Source organism: Stegostoma tigrinum, chromosome 4 (genome assembly GCF_030684315.1).
Source record: "Stegostoma tigrinum isolate sSteTig4 chromosome 4, sSteTig4.hap1, whole genome shotgun sequence".
Lineage (NCBI taxonomy): Eukaryota > Metazoa > Chordata > Chondrichthyes > Orectolobiformes > Stegostomatidae > Stegostoma > Stegostoma tigrinum.
Genome location: NC_081357.1, coordinates 98,981,811 through 99,002,008, shown reverse-complemented (window position 1 = coordinate 99,002,008; position 20,198 = coordinate 98,981,811). Strand labels below are relative to the sequence as shown.

The window sequence follows — 20,198 nt, the reverse complement described above, 5'->3', positions numbered from 1 at the left end:
GCAAACATAGTAAGCTGTGATGATTTCCCCATTGGTGCGGGGTCAGTTCCTGAGGATAGCTCTTGAAATGAAAAATAGACATTGTTTAATTTACTCTCAGCCTCTCCTGTTGCTTACAATGTACTTATAATCAACAAAGTAGATACTGCAGCCAGGAGATGTGAACACGTAATCTGAGTAGATAAGATAAGCATGTGTATTAGTTTGTATGTGATTGGATCATATTATCGTGTGTACTAACACAAAATTCCTGATTTACAATGTTCAGAAACTGTTAGTCTTTTCTCTTGCTAGTCCACTCTCATGTTTTTTTTTCTTTGTCACTATCTTCATGTGCTGTGTTCAATAATCCACCCAATTGTAAGGCCAGCTACTATTTTTTGTGGAACCATAATTATCCTGTTCCTTTGGACAAATGCAATCTTTAATTCCTTTTGTGGTTTATGCTGCATTTCCTGCAAGTTTGTTATGTTTTAATGGACTATGTTTTTGTTGCAAATGATATCTTAATTATTTAGGTGTTTTCAATGGCTTATACACCATCATGATCTTTAATCTAGTTGTTCAATCTGCTTTAGTCAATTCATCACTCATAGTATTTAATTTGCTTTGTTTGAAATTAAAACTCTGGTTAATTTTATATTGAGTTATCACATTATGGTCACTCTTCCTTGGGGGCCCTTGACCAAGTTATTATTTTTAATTCATTCATGAACCTGATACATTCAGTACAACTAATAGAAAGCAGCAAGTCCTTTTCTATGGCTCATGGAGGTAGCTCAGGAAACTTTGGATATTTGCTTCGCATCTGTCTTGTGACAGATAAGAACCTGTATTATCCCAATATAACTTAATGAGTGTAGTCACTGGCTGAGCCAATATTTATTTCCCATCCATAATTGCACAGAAGACAGTTAAGAGTCAACCACATTGCAGTGGGTCTGAGGTCACACATAGGCCAGACTTGGTAAGGATGGCGGTTTCCTTCCCTAAAGGATATGGGTGAATCAAATGGGTTTTACCGACCATCAACAATGGTCATCACTAGACTCTTTATTCCGGATTTTCTATTGAATTCAAATTCCACCATTTGCCATGGCAGAATTTGAACATGGATCCCCAGAACATTACCTGAGTCTTTGGATTAACTGTCCAGCAATAATACCACTAGGCCTTAATTAGCTTTCCCCCTTTGCATTATTCTACATTCAGAGTAACACATTTCCTGGCTGGCTACCCAATATACTGATCTAGAAGATTATCTTCTGCAAAGTAGTTAGTCGAGCGAAGTGTATGTTTATTGCAAATTTAATTGTCAGTCCATTTGAAATTTAAAATTTCTCATGAATACTATATTACCATTGTTACGTGCAGCCTGTAATTTTCTAATTTATTTTCTGCCTTGCCTTGCCTTGCCTAGCCTTGCTTTGCATGATGCTGCAACAAATGCTAGAAGTCCTATTCAAAGGCCTTAACAATAACTGATACAAAGTCAAAGTTGTAAAATCTTCCATTTATTCATCACCAACAATTTACATATAAACACAAAAGTTCTCCATTTATAAATGTTAAACAATTTAGGGTTGAAATCTTAAGTTGATGTGAACAAAGTGCCAAATTTGTAACAGAAGTGATGGTGGATCCTTGCTCCTTTGGTTCTGTAGCTTATATTAGCAAATAAAAAGTATAAAAGCATATTTTGGTGAATCTATTTTTACAATAATATTGTTTTTCAGATACTATTCCTGGTTTATTTTATTTAAAGCTAAACGTGATACATTCAGTGCAACCAATAGAAAGCAGCAAGTCCTTTTTCTGTGGTTCTTGGAGGTAGCTCAGGAAACTTGGATATTTGCTTCAAAGCCGTCGAGATAAGAATTTGCATTATCCCAATAAAATGTAATGAGAGTAGGTAATAGAATAGTGTGATGAAAAACTAAACAAGATTTGCATCATTCTTGAAGCCAGCTCTACAAACATTCAAAATGCCTGCAAAATCAATCACTGCCTGGACGCCTAACGGGCATCACCAGGGTATATTTTCTCAAATGGCAATATTCCAGGGGAAGACAAAGAAAACGCTGCAAAGACACTGAGGCCTGATGGCATTTGACATTTATGACTGGGAAGAGATTGCTTCCAGTCATTAAAGATGGCAACAGCCTGTCCTATGAGCTACACCACACTTTAGGTCCTTAGTGATAAGGCCAAATGGAAACACATTCTGTATTCCAGGTGTGACTGCTGTATAGAATGCCCTGCTTTCATGTGCCCGTGAGCGTCAGCCTGGTCCATCACAGTAGAAACCTATAACCCTGAATGGACATCACTGTCAAAAGACAAGCAGCAATGTCCTTATTTTTGTACATTTCTGTTATAATACCTTTGGTCCATAATTTGTATTCAGAATTGGCTGTTGTGAACTAGTCACACTAATATTACACTCAGTGATGGTTCTGTTGGCCATAAAAACATTAAAGTCACCATAGTCCCAGAGAACTACACGCTCATTAAAAAGAAACAACTGATGGTGATTTAACCTGAGGGTCACCATGGTTCAGATGGGGGGTGAGGTTGACAAGGTGGGCTTTCATTGTCACCTCAGCCTGTGTGAGAATTGAAGCAGTTGGCATCAGTGTGCATTACAAACCAGTTGTCTGACCAGTCAGCTAACCATGTGTGTACATGTAACCTTAAGATTTAAAATTTCAAAAATGAACAGACAAATTTAGCTGCTAAAACAAGATCAGGCTCTTCTTAAAAAATGTCTGAAGGTCCTGCTCCACTGTTATGCTTGAACTTGCTTGTCATTGTGTTAAATTCACTGGTTTGCAGACTTTTTGATCCCAGTAAATTAACCAGCATTAAAATGAGAACAAAATCTATTGCACAAATCCATCAGGTTCTTATTTTCATAGAATGACTTGTAGCACAAAAAGAGGTTATTCAGCACATTGTGCCCATGTTGTTTCTTTCCCCTGCTCTTTCACAGTAGTCTGATAAATTTCACCTTTCCAAGTAACTACGTGTTGAACGTTGAATAGTTTCAACTATTGAAGCTGCTTCCAACACCACTCAGCATATCTCACATCAACTAATTGTGATAGAATATAATACACCTCCCTGCTTCTTTTGCCAAAGACCTTCAATCTGTCCCCCTCTGATTACTATCTGTGCTGTCAGTCTCAATATCTCCTGAATCAGAAACCTTGTTGCGATGTTCCCATGACCTACTCTGCTATTGCGAGAATAATCCCACCTTGTTCAGTTTCTCTGCACAACTTGTGTCCCTCATCTGAAACGCTATTCTTGTAAATCTTCTCTGCACAATTGCTAAGATCAACGTAGTTCTCCAGCTGGAAGTGTAACCTGTCTTTTACAAACGTTCAACATAATTTCCTTGCCTATGTGTTCTATTTGGCATGCATTTAGTTCAGGATTCCAGGGGCTGTTTTTAAACCAAACTTCTCAACTTCTGCTATCTGTGTTTCTCCCAAACTTGAATCATCAGTGACTGTTACGCAATTACCGGGACCGTGACAAGATTTGGAAGTTATTCTTTCTCTCGCTTTCAATTAGACGCAACAGAGTTTCCCTGCATTTTGACTTAAATGAGGAAGGGTTAAAGAGATTGAATGTGGGAATGAAAAAATGAGGAAGGTTGGATGCCTTAAGGTATTCAATGAAGTCGTCCACCAGCTGAAGAAAGCAGGTGTCAAGTTCTTCAAAGGACCACTGTTCATCTTGAGGTCTTTTGACACATGCGTGCAGCAGCGTTGTTTTTGCATGGTATGAAACAACATTCGCCAGAATGCGAGGATTCTTCTCCTTAAGTTTTTGGATGAGGTTTTTCAAAAGTTTCAGACAGGGCTTCCTGTGAAAAATTACAACAGTTTCAGTCTACATTTTATTCTCTGTGCAACATTCTGCTGACCTTCCCTGACTTACGGGGGCAATCGCCTCTTAAATGGCATTTGCCCTCTTGCCCTTCACCTAAACCCCACCCCCTGCTGTTAATAGAGCAGCCTAAGCGATGAGGACCCTGCCCCATCCCACATGGAGAGTCGAAGCTGAGTACTATCATTTGTACCCAATGCAGCTGGAAAATTGGATCGTAATGAGTATATTTTAAAAATAATTAGAAATGGAGGAAAACTGATAAAAAGCAATATACTAGATTTGCGCAAGGCTGACTTCAGTGAAATATGACACACAATCCATTTATGTCTGTAAACAGCAACAGCTCTTTTTGCCACAAAAAGCCATGAACATGTAAACAGATTAAAAGTAAAAGGACTTAAAAACAAAGAAAATGCACAAATCCAGCAAAGGATCACAAAACGGTGAGGAAGACAAGAATATGAAAAGAAACTTGGAAGAAATTCAAAATCAACACTTTTCTAACTAAAAGAATGAGTGGCCAGAAAAAACGTGAGCTGTGGAAAATCAACCACGGTGATGTGGATTTTGTCAACAAAATTACATCAGTATTTACAATAGAGGATCGGGTCAAACGTGCCAACAATCTCAAAAACTAAAATTAAATCTTGGAGAGATAATAATCAAAATTAACATAACAAAAACATTAATGAAGGGAATAATAACCAATTCCCCACAGTGGCTGAAGAGCTCTGCTTTGCCAGGGTAAGTAACACATGCCTCTCTTACCTCAATCACTGTCTATCTGAGCAACTGCACCTACCTCCCACCAAGGCTCATGCTCCACTACACACACTATTCCCTACAACATCTTCCCTCACTCATTCTCGTCATTGACACTAACTCTACTTGGCCTGTATACTACCTACTCACTCCTGGGACACCTCACCAGCTTGCCCCCACCTTCACCAGCTGTGCCACCCACTTCCACCTCACTGAATATCTCCCTTTCTCTCTGTCTAGATGAAGGCAACACACAATAAAACAGAAAAGACCTGGATGGTTGGAGAGATACTTGACATCAGGCTCACCCAGGAGGGAGCCATGACTGCGGCAGCAGGGATACTGAGATATTCATGTTTTGCCAAGTCAGTAAGTGCCACTTTTCATTCCACTGCAGCCCTCTCATTAACCCCACTCCCAGTGTCATTCATCACACACCACTTTTAACCATTGGCTGTGACACCTTCACTCCTTGTGTCTTGCAGGTACCAGTGGGGTGATCATGGTCCTGGCAGAGAAACAGCCTGGACCAGGAGAAGCCACCTCCTCAACCTGTGAGGATGATGTGTCAAAGTCTCAGTGGAAGCATTGGCATGGCTACCTCCTGCTAGCTGAGATACTGACACCTCAGGGAGAATGTCTTGCCTAGAAAGTTTGGGAGCACAAGCTGGTGAGCATCTCACTTCAAAAACTCTGCTGCTTTCAGTATCAGGCAGGAGAAGACCCTGTAGTGTAGGTAATCAGAGAATTTGTTCACATTCACAGAGGAGCAACAAATGGGTATGTGGGGCACTGCAGCAGGTGAGGACTCGGCTGCCTCAAGCAAGCAATCATCTGGTTGCCTCCATAGACTGGTTAGAGAGTTGGGTCCGCTACCCTCAGGGGCTGCGGAAAGGTGTGTACACCTGCACTCCATTGTCCCAGCCACAAGTGTTCAGGAGAGTCTTGAGAGAGTAGGACTAGAAGGCATAATCTTAGAATAAGGGACTTCTAAAATAGCAATGAAGAGGAATTGCTTCTCTGAAAATAATGTATTTATTGAATTCTTTGCCACAAGAAGGCTATTGAAGCTGGTTCATTAAGTATATTAAAGGCTCAATTAGACTGATTTTTAATCGGCAAGGAATTCAAAAGTTACAGGGAAAAGGCAGGAAAATGAAGCTGAGGACTGTCAGTTCAGCCATAGTTTCACGAATGGCAGAGCAGACTCGATGGACTGAATTGCTCTATTCCTGCTTTTACATTTCATTTCAACCCACTTATCTATGAATCTCTAAGAAATGTTTTTGGATGTCATTTACATAGAGTTCCAGAAGGCATTCGATTTTATTTCTCAAGAGGTCGCTGTCTAAAATTGAAGACAAATGACTGACCTGATTGGAAAATTTGCTGAAAGATGTGCAGGTTAGATGGACTGGCCATGGTAAAAACCCCATGTGGGGTTACGGGGATTGGGTGGGGTATGGTCTGGGCATATGTTCTTCAGGGGCCAGTGCAGATTTGATCAGGCAAAGGCCTCTTTCTGCACTGTAGGGATTCTGTGATGGGAAACAGTAGAGTTAATGGGCACAAAGTCTCATCAGCAAGATTTGACTAGTAGTATCCCAAAAGATCGATGTTGGAACTTCAACTATTTCCAGTGTTTATTAGGAACTTCAGTGATGGTATAGAAAGGCGTAAATCTAGTTTGCAGATAGGTGGCAGAACTATAAGCAGAATATGTGGACGCATAATATTCCAAAGAATTATTGACACATTAAGTGGATAGGCCTAACTAAGGTAAATGGATTTTGGTGTATGCAAACGTGAGGATCTAAGAAGGATAGAACAGGATATTTTCTAAATAGTTAAAAATAAAAAATGGTAACAGCGCAAAGACACTTGGTCGTTCAACTACACATCATCAGAATGTACAGATAATAATCCAAAATGCTAATTTACTGCCGGCCTTTCCATCTAGAGCACTAGAACACATAAAAATCATGCTTCATCTTTACAAAGCTCTCTGGACTACACCCGGAGTACTGTAAACAGTTTAGGACACCAGAACCTTTGGAAGGACCTTGGAATGAGTACAACCTAGTTTTTTTAGAATGGTGCCTGGACTCCTGGTTGAAATTATGAGAACAGATTTCACAGAGCTTGGTTGTATTCCCTGGAATTCAGAAGGCTGAGATGATTTGATCAAAGTTTTTAGTGTATTAAGTGGAACATGAAGGACAGATCGAACTGTTTGCACTGATATAGGTGTCTAGAACAAGGGCGTATATAACACCTGATCTCAAAGCAGTAAAATTAGGAAACATCTCTGCACAGAGTGGCAGAATTTTGGAACTCTCTTCTGCAAATGGTGCTGGATCCAGTGTTAATTTTAAATCTGAGAATGATGTATTTGTATTATTCAAAAATATTCAGGAGCATGAGGAATTAGGTCACAGATCTACCATGATCTCACTGAAAGACACAATAATCTCAGGCTGAAAAATAGCCTACTGCTATTCCTGTTTCTCGTATGGTCCACTCTGTCAAATCCTGCAGCTGACTTGACTCAACAAACCTCCAAAATGTTTAATGAGGTCTCCCCAAGTCCAACATTAACATGATCAAAATATCTTAGCTATTAATATCATGTGATTTGCCTCACTCAGTACAAAGTAGGAAATTAAGTAGGTAGGAAAAGAACAAAGTTCACATTAGAGTACGTGCCTGTTTTCTATTGTTCCTAACCAGGTCAGTAATAGGTGATAGTAATGAGTGACAAATCTCACCTGCAACATTTAGATGATTCACTTTCACAGCACGTCTTTAAGCTGCCATGGTTCAGGAGCATCATCTTTTCAATATGTGAGAATGAAATCCGCCACATTTCTATAATGATTAAAACATAATCAAAATATAATAGTCAAAAGCTCAGGCTTCAACCAGAAAGCAGTGTTAGTTGTGCCATTCCCATGCTCCCTGGTCCACCGTTTGTTTCCCTGCAGTCAGGTTTGTGAACTCCAGTATAAGGCTTCATGCAGCTCGATCTTCCTCAGAAAGATCGTTGGCTTTTGACAGTCCTCCTGTTGTGATTATGCATCGGTGCAATAGACACCACCAAATCAGGGTGGCATGGTGGCTCATTGGCTAGCATTGCTGCCTCACAGTGCCAGGGACCCAGGCTCGAGTCCTGCCTGGGGCAAGTGCCTGTGTGGAGTTTGCACATTCTCTGCTTGTCTGTGTGGGTTTCCTCTGGGTGGTCCAGTTTCCTCCCACAGTCCAGGGATATGAAGGTTAGATGGATTATCCACAGGAAATGCAAGGTTACTGGGATTGAGAGGGGTCAGATGGGATGCTGGTTCTGAATGGGATGCCTTTCAAAGGGTCAGTATGGACTCGATAGGTTGAATGGGCTGCTTCCAGACTGTAGAGATTCAATGATTCTGTGAAAATACAGCTCCAAATTCACAATCCTTTTGCCTGATTTCTGCCAGGATTGCTTGTGAAGAGAAAATTCTCTGATCAAAGTTCTTAGTGTATTGTGGTTTTGTGAGGATTTCTGTGGGAACCTGATTTCCGTACTTTAGAGTTTTGGTGAAGTCATAAGAGTGAGATCCGAGGAAACCTGCCCCATTGAACCCTCAACCATTTAGTAACATTAGTACATGTAAGTAGAGAAATTGTTATGTATGTGGCAGTTTGTCCGAGAGGTGGTGGTGTATTGGGTGTAAGGGTAAGTTACCTTTCTGTGATTGATTGCATGCTCCTTCTGCCAGGTTAAGTGGATGCTTTGGTACAAGATAAAAAGGCTTCATCCTGAATTCTTTCCTGACTTTCTTTCCCAGCCAGCCTTCAATCTTTAGACCTTTGGTGGTGCTCCCTGGCCAGCTCTGTGAATGAACCTCCAGGGCTAAAACCATGTCCAGGGAGATTGGCCCATATTCCTTGTCCTCAATCTGAAGGGTCACAGCAGGACATCCTGGCTTTCTCCTTTCCAATTTTATGTTGTATTCTGTCGGCAAAGAGTTTAAAAGGAGTAAGCTTTCTAACCACTATGATAAATAACTGTAACTATTTGTAATAATTGCAGTGTTTAAATGGATTTAGGCCATTAACCAGAAACATTTACTAATTTTCAGGGTTGCTCCTCCAAAGTGAATTGCTAGTGGTCAACAGGAGAAAACCAACCAGAGGTGAAGAGGCTGTTTCCATGCTATTAACTTGGAGGAACAAGGGAATAAGAAAAGACCATTTAGCCCCTCTAAGCTTTTCCACCATCCAAATAAATTATTATAGATCTATGCATCAGAATGCCATTTACCCACCACTGAGTCATACCCTTTGACATTCCTGTCCAACAAGAATCTTTCAATCTCATTTTTGGAACTTTCTATTGACTCCTAATATGCACACTTTTGGTGCAGAGTTCCAGATTTCCAGCACGCTTTTTGTATCTTTGGTGTATGTGATACAGAAGTGGTTAAAATGAAAACCAGCCACCCAGAGCTGGTTGAATGCCAAACTGTGCCAGGGATAAGACATATCTGCCAATCGGCAGAGTTCTGACTTTTCCAACATTCTGCCAAATGCAGAATTCTGCCCTTGGAAATGATTTTCTGCCTCTTCATAATTGTTGGCACATTCTACCCCAGTCTAAGCTTTTCACTTCATTGCTGAAGTCTAAGCTGCCTGAGAAACAAGCTGAACCCCACAGTAGGGAGCCACATCATAGCTCACTCGACCTACCAGGAGAGCATACTCTGCAGCTAGTTACTTTGTAGGGTTGCTAGGAGTGACACATCTACTCTTTGTTTCTAACCTTTAATTTGCTGCTAAGTCACAGGATATTAATCATGCAAGAACAATCCTGCCATCTCTTCCATATCTGGAGAGGTAGCAGTTAACAACATTCAATCAGTGTGAGAGATAACACAGTACTTCCCAGAGTTCACACTTGCACAATTTTAGTATTCATCTTGATTTTTCACTACACTGTTTTGGGAGCATTCAGGCATAAGTGGTGCTGTAAATGGACTGTAGCTTTCTGATGCTATTCTGGAGTTAAACATGCATGGTAGATAATTTTGTTGCATATTTTGTTTCAGATACAAAAGTGGCAAATGGTATTTCATCCTAATAATGCATTTGGAGACAACAGTGCCACGGCACAAAAAACAAAGTAGAATTCATAAAAGTTCAGAGGGACAAAGGGAACTTGGCTTTTATGTCTATAACAGCTCAATGTAGCAGGTTGGGCTTTTTAAAAAAAAGGAAAAGTTGGTTTATGGACTATTATGATGGTCATTGTCTACAGCATACCAACGGAGATTATGTTGGAACTGTAATAAACACAATAAGCTAAGAAATGGACACAGACTCTAAGATGCAGACAGATTAATTGAGTGTGAAACAGAGACCAGAGGAACTTGGATATACTCATATAAGTAATGCAAGGTTAGCATGATGATACAGCAAGCAGTTAAAGTGAATAGCATGTTGGCTTTTATTAAATGGGGGTTGGAGTATAAAAATAAGTCTTGCTGAAATTGCACAGGGCTATGAAACAACAACTGGAGTCTTGAATGTACTCCTGGCTTCCTTTATCTATGCAAGGATGTACTTGCATTGGAAGCAGTATAGTCAAGGTTCACTAGATGGGTCCCTCAGATGAGTCGGTCCCTATGATGAGGTTGAGTATGTTGTGTAAAGATTATATGGTTTTTATTTTTGTTTCTGATTGTGGATTGAAATGAAAAAAAAACTGATGTAAAAGCCAAGGATTGTTGATGGATTGCTGCATTTATTTCTGAAAGAAAGTTAAATAACGTTTATTCTAAGTGCTGTTTACGAAGCTGTTCATACAATGGGGAAACCCTAGTTACAGGCAAGCTGCAACCAAGGGGTATGTATGAATAGTGCTTCAGCCACAAACCAGTCTCTGATACATTTATGATCTGGTGACCAATTATCAATGGTGAAGACTTTCTGCTTGCCAATGGCTGAGAGTGGCTAAATGTTGGAGTGTGAAGCTATCGAACCTCTGAGAGGTAAGGAGCTGTTCCTGCTCTCTGCAGTAAAAAAAAATCATCTCAAGCCTGACGAAAGCCAGTTTTATTTTTCCCTCATAGTTTTCTTTAAGCTGTGGCTCTTAAACACTTAGTCAGAGATTTTATAAATGTGAATCAACTATTCTGTGCCTCCTGCAAGCAAATGAAAGGACATGGAGAAGGAGGATCAAGGAGCAGCAAGTCCTGACAAGGGGAAAAAAAGGTTATCTCAGTGAACCCCACGGAAAGGGACCATTTGAGCTGCCTTCCCGGTCTTCCCTTTTAAGGGGGAATTTATAAGAGTTTAGAGTTTTAACCAGTAGAGTTATATGTCAACAGTTCATAATTGTAAATCCGTAATTAAAATTTGTTCATTCAAGATGAGTAGAAGTACAGAAATCCAGCCATGCTTTCTGTGTGAAAGTCAGGTAAGCGGGGAAATTGTGTATAATTTTTCAAATCTTTAACTTTTGTGACACCCTCAAGTTTAGCAGGGCTCGACTTCCAGTGTGCTACCCAGTCAGGCAAAACAAGAAAAGTGTTCTGAGCAGTTTGGCTGGAAATTGTCTTCATGGGCAGCACAGTGGCTCAGTGGTTAGCACTGCAGCCTTACAGCACCAGGGACCCAGACTCTCTTCCAACTTCAGGTAACTGTGTCAAGTCTGCACATTCTCCCTGTGTCTGCATGGGAACTCCAGTTTCCTCCCACAGTCCGAAGATGTACAGGTTAGGTGGATTAGCCATGGGAAAAGTAGGGTTATAGGGATAGGGTGAGGGAGTGGGACTGGGAGGGATGCTCCTCAGAGGTTGGTGTGGACTCGCTTGGCTAAATAGCCTGCTTCCACATTGTAGGGATTCTGCAGCGTAGATCATTGCAAATATACAGAGTAAATGTTCTGATATAACAGGAACAGCTTTATTCACAATGCAGACAATGTGTGCTCTCCAATGATATGGGGGCTGTGAATTTTCCTTTTCTCATTTGTATCTTGAACTGTCGAGATAAAAATTCCTGACCCAGACATTCACTATTATCTTACTGAAGTAATATGGCATTTTCCTTAAGAATTCCTTAAGGCATTTGATAAGGTTCCCCATGGTAGGCTCATTGAGAAGGTCAGGAGGAATAGGATACAGGGGAACTTTGCTGTGTGGATACAGAATTGGCTGGCCAACAGAAGACAGCGAGTGGTAGTAGAAGGAAAATATTCTGCCTGGAAGTCCAGTGGTGAGTGGTGTTCCACAAGGCTCTGTCCTTGGGCATCTACTGTTTGTAATTTTTATTAATGACTTGGATGAGGGGATTGAAGGATGGGTCAGCAAATTTGCAGACGACACGAAGGTTGGAGATGTCATTGACAGTATAGAGGGCTGTTGTAGGCTGCAGCGGGACATTGACAGGATGCAGAGATGGGCTGAGAGGTGGCAGATGGAGTTCAACCTGGATAGATGGAGTTCAACCTGGATAAATGCGAGGTGATGCATTTTGGAAGGTCGAATTTGAAAACTGAATACAGGATTAAGGATAGGATTCTTGGCAGTGTGGAGGAACAGAGGGATCTGGGTGTGCAGATACATAGATCCCTTAAAATAGCCACCCAAGTGGACAGGGTTGTTAAGAAAGCATATGGTGTTTTGGCTTTCATTAACAGGGGGATTGAGTTTAAGAGTCGTGAGATCTTGTTGCAGCTCTATGAAACTTTGGTTAGACCGCACTTTGAATACTGCGTCCAGTTCTGGGCGCCCTATTATAAGAAAGATGTGGATGCTTTGGAGAGGGTTCAGAGGAGGTTTACCAGGATGCTGCCTGGACTGGAGGGCTTATCTTATGAAGACAGGTTGACTGAGCTCGGACTCTCTCTTCATTTGGAGGAAAGGAGGAGGAGAGGGAACCTAATTGAGGTATACAAGATAATGAGAGGCATAGATAGAGTTGATAGCCAGAGACTATTTCCCAGGGCAGAAAAGATTAACACGAGGGGTCATAGTTTTAAGCTGGTTGGAGGAAAGTATCGAGGGGATATCAGAGGTGGGTTCTTTACACAGAGAGTTGTGAGAGCATGGAATGCGTTGCCAGCAGCAGTTGTGGAAGCAAGATCATTGGGAACATTTAAGAGACTGCTGGACATGCATATGGTCACAGAAATTTGAGGGTGCATACATGAGGATCAATAGTCGGCACAACATTGTGGGCTGAAGGGCCTGTTCTGTGCTGTACTGTTCTATGTCCATTTGCCAACTTCTTGCACACACTTAACCTATTGCCTTGTTATACTCATTTTACATTCAAAGACCTCTGCCAAATTTGTAAAATATTATTTCTCCTTCACAAAACCTGTTGACTGTTTCATTGCATTAAACCTTCCCAAATATTCTGCTGTTTCTTCCTTAATAATCAATGTTAATATGTTTCCCAGTGACAGATGTTAGGCTTCCTAGTCTATTGTTTCTATATCCCTCCCTTCATGAACAGGGGTGTTATATGAACAGTTTTTCAATCCACTGGAACCCTCCAAGAATCTAGTGAGTTCTATAATGTTCCCACCTCTGCAATTGCTATCTTTTCAGCTGTTTCCTGGATCCCAGTGCATGGGTCAAATTATTTGATAACAGTGAGCAAAGTACAGCCCCTAGATGCCCACACTTAGAAGGTATCCTGCTCATCAAGTTACCCACTGCAGCCACCAGTAGTGCGTTAGATAAAGGCAGGATGGGTGTCTGTTCTGATCTCACCTCAGTGACCCACTTTTCCTGAGCAACAGCTACCTTATAATGGAGGAATGTGTAAATTATATGACCACAACCTAATACCAACCTGTCAGAGTTTTCACCCCTTCTTTGATGAGTTTCCTGAGGTGACAGATCATTTCTTCAGCAGACAGTGTGTCATTGCAAACAAACTGACTGAGGGGGTTTGCACCCGGCTTTCTCTTAAATGTCACTTGGTAGAAAGCACCTTCAGTGTCCACTTCCAGAAACTGAATTCTTTTAATAGGGATGACGATCATTATGTCAAATTCATTTGGTTCTGAAATCTGCAGAGACCAAAAGTAAAATGCTGAAACAAAAATGATCTCATCACAAGCTCATTGTTCCTTGTCCCCCAACCCTCCAAACACGTGCACACACACAGTGACCATACAACTCACTGGCCTCTGCATTCATCAAATTGTCTTCTGCTACGTACTCCCACCACCAAGCCCATCTCCCCACTCTCTCCAGCTGTTTTAGATAGATGAAGATGAATTTCTTCACTTGAAGGATTATGAATCTTGGAATTCTCTGCCCCATAGGGGTGTGAATGTTCAGTCGTCTAAATTGGAGACTGAGATTGGGTTTCCAAAAGTAAGGGAATTCAAAAAGAAGGTAAAACAAACTTTGTGTCAAGGTTCAGCTCTGATCTTAGCAAATGGCTCGAGTTCAAAAAGCTTTATTCCAACTCCAACGCTGACTACTCACGCCTTTATGAAAAGCAGCAACCCTTCTAAAACATTCTGCTCGAGTGTTCCATTACCTCTAGCATTTGTTCCTCCCCTGCGCCTAGCCTATGGGATGCCTACCTTTCTACTCGGGACCTCAGAAATTCTTTCCATTTAATTACATCTTCCAGCCTTAAAAATGCCCCCATTTCCTCAGGTAGCAATGACCTTCCCTTAGGGAGGAGAGAGGTCTCCTTTCCTCATGTTCCCACAGCATCTCTGCATAACATAGAAGCACCCTGCAACATAGAGATTTCTCTATGTCTTTTCTGTGTTGGAAGAGTTACACCCTTACTGTAGCAATAATAAGCGATTTAGTTTGTAGGCTTGCTCACTAAGCCAGTGTGGTTGATTACAGATGTTTCATCACCCGGACAGGTAGCATCATCAGTGCACCTCCGGTGAATCGTTGATGTTCTATCCTGCTTGTTATTTACATATATTCCTGACAAACACAAAGGACCCCATACCCACAACCAATAAAACTAACATAATATACAAAATACCATGCAAGGACTGTGAGAGACATTACGCAGGCCAGACTGGAAGAAAACTGACAATAAGAATACATGAACACCAACAAAGCACCAAGAGACATGAATTCCCACTGGTCTCAATTCACATAGACAAAGAAGGACACGAATTTGACTGGGACAAGACATCTGTAATAGCGTAAGCCAAACAGAGACATGTCAGGGAATTCCTGGAGATCTGGCATTCCAACCAGAACTCCGTCAACAAACACATTAAACTGGACCCAATATACAAACCACTGAAAAACAGAACTGGAAATAATGCCTACCACCCCAGCAAACCAAGGCATACAAATAAGGCAGAACACTAACGCTTCACCAGAGGCGCTCTGACAATGTTACCTAGCAGGGTGACTACTGCTAGAGCGAGACTGTAATTCTTCCAACACAGATCAGACATAAGAACACCCTGCAACATGGAGATTTCTGTATGTTATGCAGTGATGCTATGGAAACCTGAGGAAAGGAGACCCCTCTCCTCCCTCAGGGAAGGTGAATACTACCTGAGGGAATGGGGACATTTTTAAGGTTGGAGGATAGAACATAGAAAAGTACAGCACAGTACAGGCCCTTTGGCCCACGATGTTGTGCCGTGGATTAATCCTAATCCAAAATTAAAATAACCTAACCTACATTCCCCTCAATTCACTGCTGTCCATGTGCATGTCCAGCAGTTGCTTAAATGTCACTAATGACTCCGCTTCCACGACTACCACTGGCAAAGCATTCCATGCGCTCACAACTCTCTGGGTGAAGAACCTCCCTCTGACATCTCCTCTATACCTTCCTCCTAACTCCTTAAAACTATGACCCCTCGTGGTAGTCAATCCTGCCCTGGGGAAAAGTCTCTGGCTATCGACTCTATCCATGCCTCTCATTATCTTGTACACCTATGTAATTAAATGGAAAGAATTTCTGGGGTCCAGGGTAGAAAGGTAGGCAGTCCATAGGCTGGTCTCAGGGGTGGGTGCGCGGGGAAGAGCTTAACATCACTGCAAAAGATAATACCAAAACATTCGCAGCAATCTTCAGTTAGAAGTGCCAATTGGATGATCTGTCTCACCCTCCTCCAGTAGTTCCCATCATCACAGATACCAGTCTTAAGCCAATGTAGTTCACGCCATGTGATACTAAGAAATGGTTGGAGACACTAGAAACTGCAAGGTTAATCAGCATTCAGCATTCCAGCAACAGTACTGAAGACTTGTGCTCCACAACTTGCTCTCCCAGCCAAGCTCTTCCATTACAGTTAGTGCACTGGCATCTGTCCAACAAAGTGGAAAATTGCCCAGATGTGTCCTGTACACAAATAACAGGACAAATCCAATTTAGCCAAATAATGCCCTGTCAGTCTACTCTCAATCATCAATAGTGATGGAGGTTGTCATCAACAGTGCTATGAAACAACACACCTCCTCAGCAATAAACTGCTCAGTGACGCCCAGTTTTGTTACTGCCAGGGTCACTCAGCTCTTGACCAACACAGACAGAGCAGCTGAATTCCAGAAGTGAGGTGACAGTGACAGCCCTTGACATCAAGGCTATGAAGTGTGGCATCAAGGAGCCCAAGCAAAAGTGGAATCAATGGGAAACAGGGGCCAAACTCTCCACTAGTTGGAGTCACACCTGACACATAGGAAGATGGTCATGGTCGGTGGAGGTCAATCATCTCAGTTCCAGGACATCTCTGCAGGTTTTCCTCAGGGTAATGTCTTCGGCACAACCATCTTCAGCTGCTTCATCAATGACCTTCCCTCCATCATAAGGTCAGAAGTGGGATTCTGCAATGAGTGCAATCAATGTTCAGCACTATTCATGACTCCTCAGATACTGGACAATATCCAGGCCTGGGCTGACAAATGGCAAGTAACATGCGCATCACACAAATGCCAGGCAGTAACCACCTCCAATAGCAGGCGATCTAACTATCACTCATTGACATTCGATAGTGTTACCATCACTGAATCCCTCTCTATCAACATGCCGGGAGTTATCATTGACCAGAACCTCAACTGGAAATATCACATAAACAAGTGCATGTCAGAAGCAGGGAATACTGCGGTGAGTAGCTCACCTCCTGACTCCTCAAAGCCTGTCCACCATCTACAAGGCACAAAGGAGTGTGATGGAATACTCCCTATTTGCCTGGATGGGTGCAGCTCCAACAACGCTCAAGAAGCTTGACACCATCCAGGACAAAGCGGCCTGCTTAATTAGCACTAGGTCTAAAAGCATCCACTTCCTCTACCACCAATAATCCAGACACACAGCAGGAATTCACCAAAGATCCTTATGCAGCATCTTTCAAATCCATGACCACTTCCAATGTAGAAAGTCATGGGCAACAGATACATGGGAAAACCACCACCTCCAAGTTCCCCTCAAAGCCACTCACCATCCTAACTTGGAAATATTTCACCAATGCTGGGTCAAAATCCTGGCATTCCCTCCCTAACAGCATTGCGGGTCAACTAGCATGTGTACTGCTGCAGTTCAAGAAGGTAGGTCAGCACCATCAACTTGTCAAGGGCAACTAGGGACGGGCAATAAATGCTGACCAAGCCAGTGATGCCACATCCCATAAGCCAGTAAGAGAAATCTCTCCTCCAGGGTCACTCACTGACCATCACCACCCCTTCAGTGGAGTCACTGACCACTGACACCTGCTGCCCAGGGTCACTCTCTGACCACCGACCAAGCCACTGCTTGGGGTCAACTCTCTGACCAGAGCCGGCCATTCAGCAGCTTCACTCAATCTCCTGCCTTTGCAGCTGCTCCCAATGCCAGAGGGAGGGATCCTCTGATTTTGGGGGAAGAGTGCAGCATGAGAGAGACAGGGTCAGTGAATAGAGAGGAGATCCCAGATTCACTCCCCCAGCTTGTTCAGCGCTCCGATTGACTTGAGCACGGTAGCTGAGGAAGGGATCCATGCCCCGATGCCTCAAGCACCAAACTTTCGGCCACTTGCTCCGAGCCGCCAGTAATCGTTTGACAGGCACCACAGAGAGGCAAACCGCGGGACTCCTGAGAGGTAGCAGCAAGCAGAGGGGCCTAAGGGGCAGAGCAGAGGCGCAGTCGACGATCCCGGAGGGGACCTGCCTTAAGTTAAGGACAGATTTCGGCAGCGAAAAGCTGTAAAGTTGAGACAACTTAAAAGAGGCGAAGATCCACCTAAAGTGTGTGAGGGCGGGGCGCTAGTTTCACTACCCAAAGTGCCCTGGGTCTGGTGGGAGACAGAGATAATGGGAGCTGCAGATGCCGGAGAATCCGAGATAACAAAACGTGGAGCTGGATGAACACAGCAGGCCCAGCAGCATCTCAGGAGCACAAAAGCTGACGTTTCGGGACACAGTTCCTTTACCAAACGCGGAGGAAAATGAAACTAAAAGCACACTCAGAAGGAGAGAAATATTTGAGAGAGAAAAGAAAGCTTGGTGGGGTGGGGCGGTCAGGTGAAATTTGTTTTAAAAAAAAGTAGTGAATAACCTTCACGTTTTCGTAGTAGCTGCCACTGGCCAACTTTGTCACATCAGAGAAACAGCCTCCAGATTCCTTCCTGATGTATCGGAGTAAGCGGTCCACCACCTCATTCACCTGCCTCGATGCTCGGGATTTCTGTACCGACCTGATCTTCAGCTTTTCTACTACACCCCTCAGCGCTTTGTTCAGGTCCTCGGCTCCCACCGCCGTGACCCTTCGGCCCCCGCTATCGCTACTATCCCTGGCAGCAGCCCTCCGCTTCCCCCCGCGGCCCGGCCTCGCCGCCCCCGGTTTATTCCTGCTTCCTCTCCCCCCGGGGCTCTCGCTGTCCTTTCGGCGGCGCCCCCCGGGGTTGCTGCACTCCCTTGCACCCACCTCCTCACCCCCTCCCCCAGCCTGGCCTTTCGGCCCGTCAGCCGTACTGCCCGAGCCGCCGGCTTTCCCGGACAGCCCTCCGCCGACCCCGCTGGCCCGGGCTCTCCCTGCCGCTCGGCCCGCTGCCTTCCTGTGGCTCATCGCTCGCTCGGAACCTCCAAGCCCACTTTAGGCGCGATCTTCAAAAAGAACCAACACACCAGCAGCAGCCAGAACCGAAACCGGGAACGGTCCCCGCCCCAAAACCGCAGCAAACGCCGCCTCTCCACTCTCACTCCCATGCCGTCATTCCCACTCCCATTCCCTCACTCCCATCCTCTCATTCTCACCCCCATTCCCATTACCTCACTCCCATCCCCTCATTCCTACTCCCATTCCCACTCCCACCCCTCGTTCCCACTCCCACTTCCTCACTCCCACTTCTTCACTCCCATTCCCTCACTCCCATCCCCATTACCTCAACCCCACTCCCATCCCCTCGCTCCCATCTCCTCACTCCTACCCCCTCACTCCCACTCCCACCCCCTCACTCCCACTCCCTCAGTCCCATCCCCTCATTTCCATTCCCTCACTCGCACTCCCATTCCCTCACTGCCATTACCTCACTCCAATTCCCTCACTCCCACTCCCATCCCCTCACTCCAATCCCCTAACTCCCACACCCACTCCCTGCTCACTCCCAGCCCGACACCACTCCCTGCTCATTCCCATTTCCACACCCACTCCCTTTCACTCCCATTTCACATGCACTCCCCACTCACTCCCATTCCCACACCCACCCCCCTCAGTCCCAATCCCACACCCTCTCCTCATTCACTCCCTACTTCCTCACACCCACTTCCTGCTCTCTTGCATTCCCACACCCACTCCCCACTCATCCCCATTCATGCACCCACTCCCCACTCACACATCCCCACACCCACTCCCCGCTCTGTCCCATTCCCACACCCACTCCCTACTCTCACCCATTAACACACCCACTCCCCACTCACTCCCATTAACACACCCACACCCCACTCACTCCCATTCCTGTAATCACTTTCTGCTCATGCCCATTTCTTTAGCCACTCCCTGCTCACTCCCCACTCCATGCTCACTCCCATTCCCACACCCACTCCCCACTCACTCCCATTACCGCACCCACTCCCTGCTCACTCCCATTCACGTTACACTTCCCGCTTACTCCCATTCCCACTCTCCACTCACTCCCATTCACACACCTACTTTCCGCTCACTCCCATTCCCTTAAACTCACTCCTCGCTCACTCCCATTCACTCACCCACTCCCTGCTCACTCCCTTCTCCCGCGTCATTCCAACTCCCTCTCCCATTCTCACATCCACTTCCTGCTCACTCCCATTCCCACACACAATACCTGTTCATTCCCATTCCCACACCCAGTCACTGCTCACTCCCATTCCCGCACCCAATACCTGTTCACTCCCATTCTTGCACTACTCCCTGCCCACTCCCATTCCCGCACCCACTCCCTGGTCACTCCCATTCCCGCACCCAATACCTGTTTATTCCCGTTCCCATACCCGCTCCCTGTTCACTCCTGTTCCCACACCCAATATCTGTTCACCCCCATTCCCACACCCAATACCTGTTCACTCCCATTCCTGCACCCACTCCCTCCTCAC

General features: G+C 44.1%; 1 protein-coding gene across 1 annotated transcript; it reads right to left on the bottom strand.

Annotated features, from left to right (window-relative positions):
• Positions 1–1,560: 1,560 nt before the first annotated feature.
• On the bottom strand, positions 1,561–18,755 carry LOC125452514 (cyclic GMP-AMP synthase-like). The gene is made up of 5 exons (XM_048531036.2): positions 18,187–18,755; positions 13,504–13,723; positions 8,384–8,653; positions 7,431–7,530; positions 1,561–3,874 (listed from the first exon to the last, which is right to left on the bottom strand). Exons 1-5 carry the CDS (start codon positions 18,694–18,696, stop codon positions 3,526–3,528), a joined length of 1,449 nt encoding a protein of 482 aa, XP_048386993.2. The 5' UTR covers positions 18,697–18,755; the 3' UTR covers positions 1,561–3,525.
• Between the last annotated feature and the right edge of the window lie 1,443 nt (positions 18,756–20,198).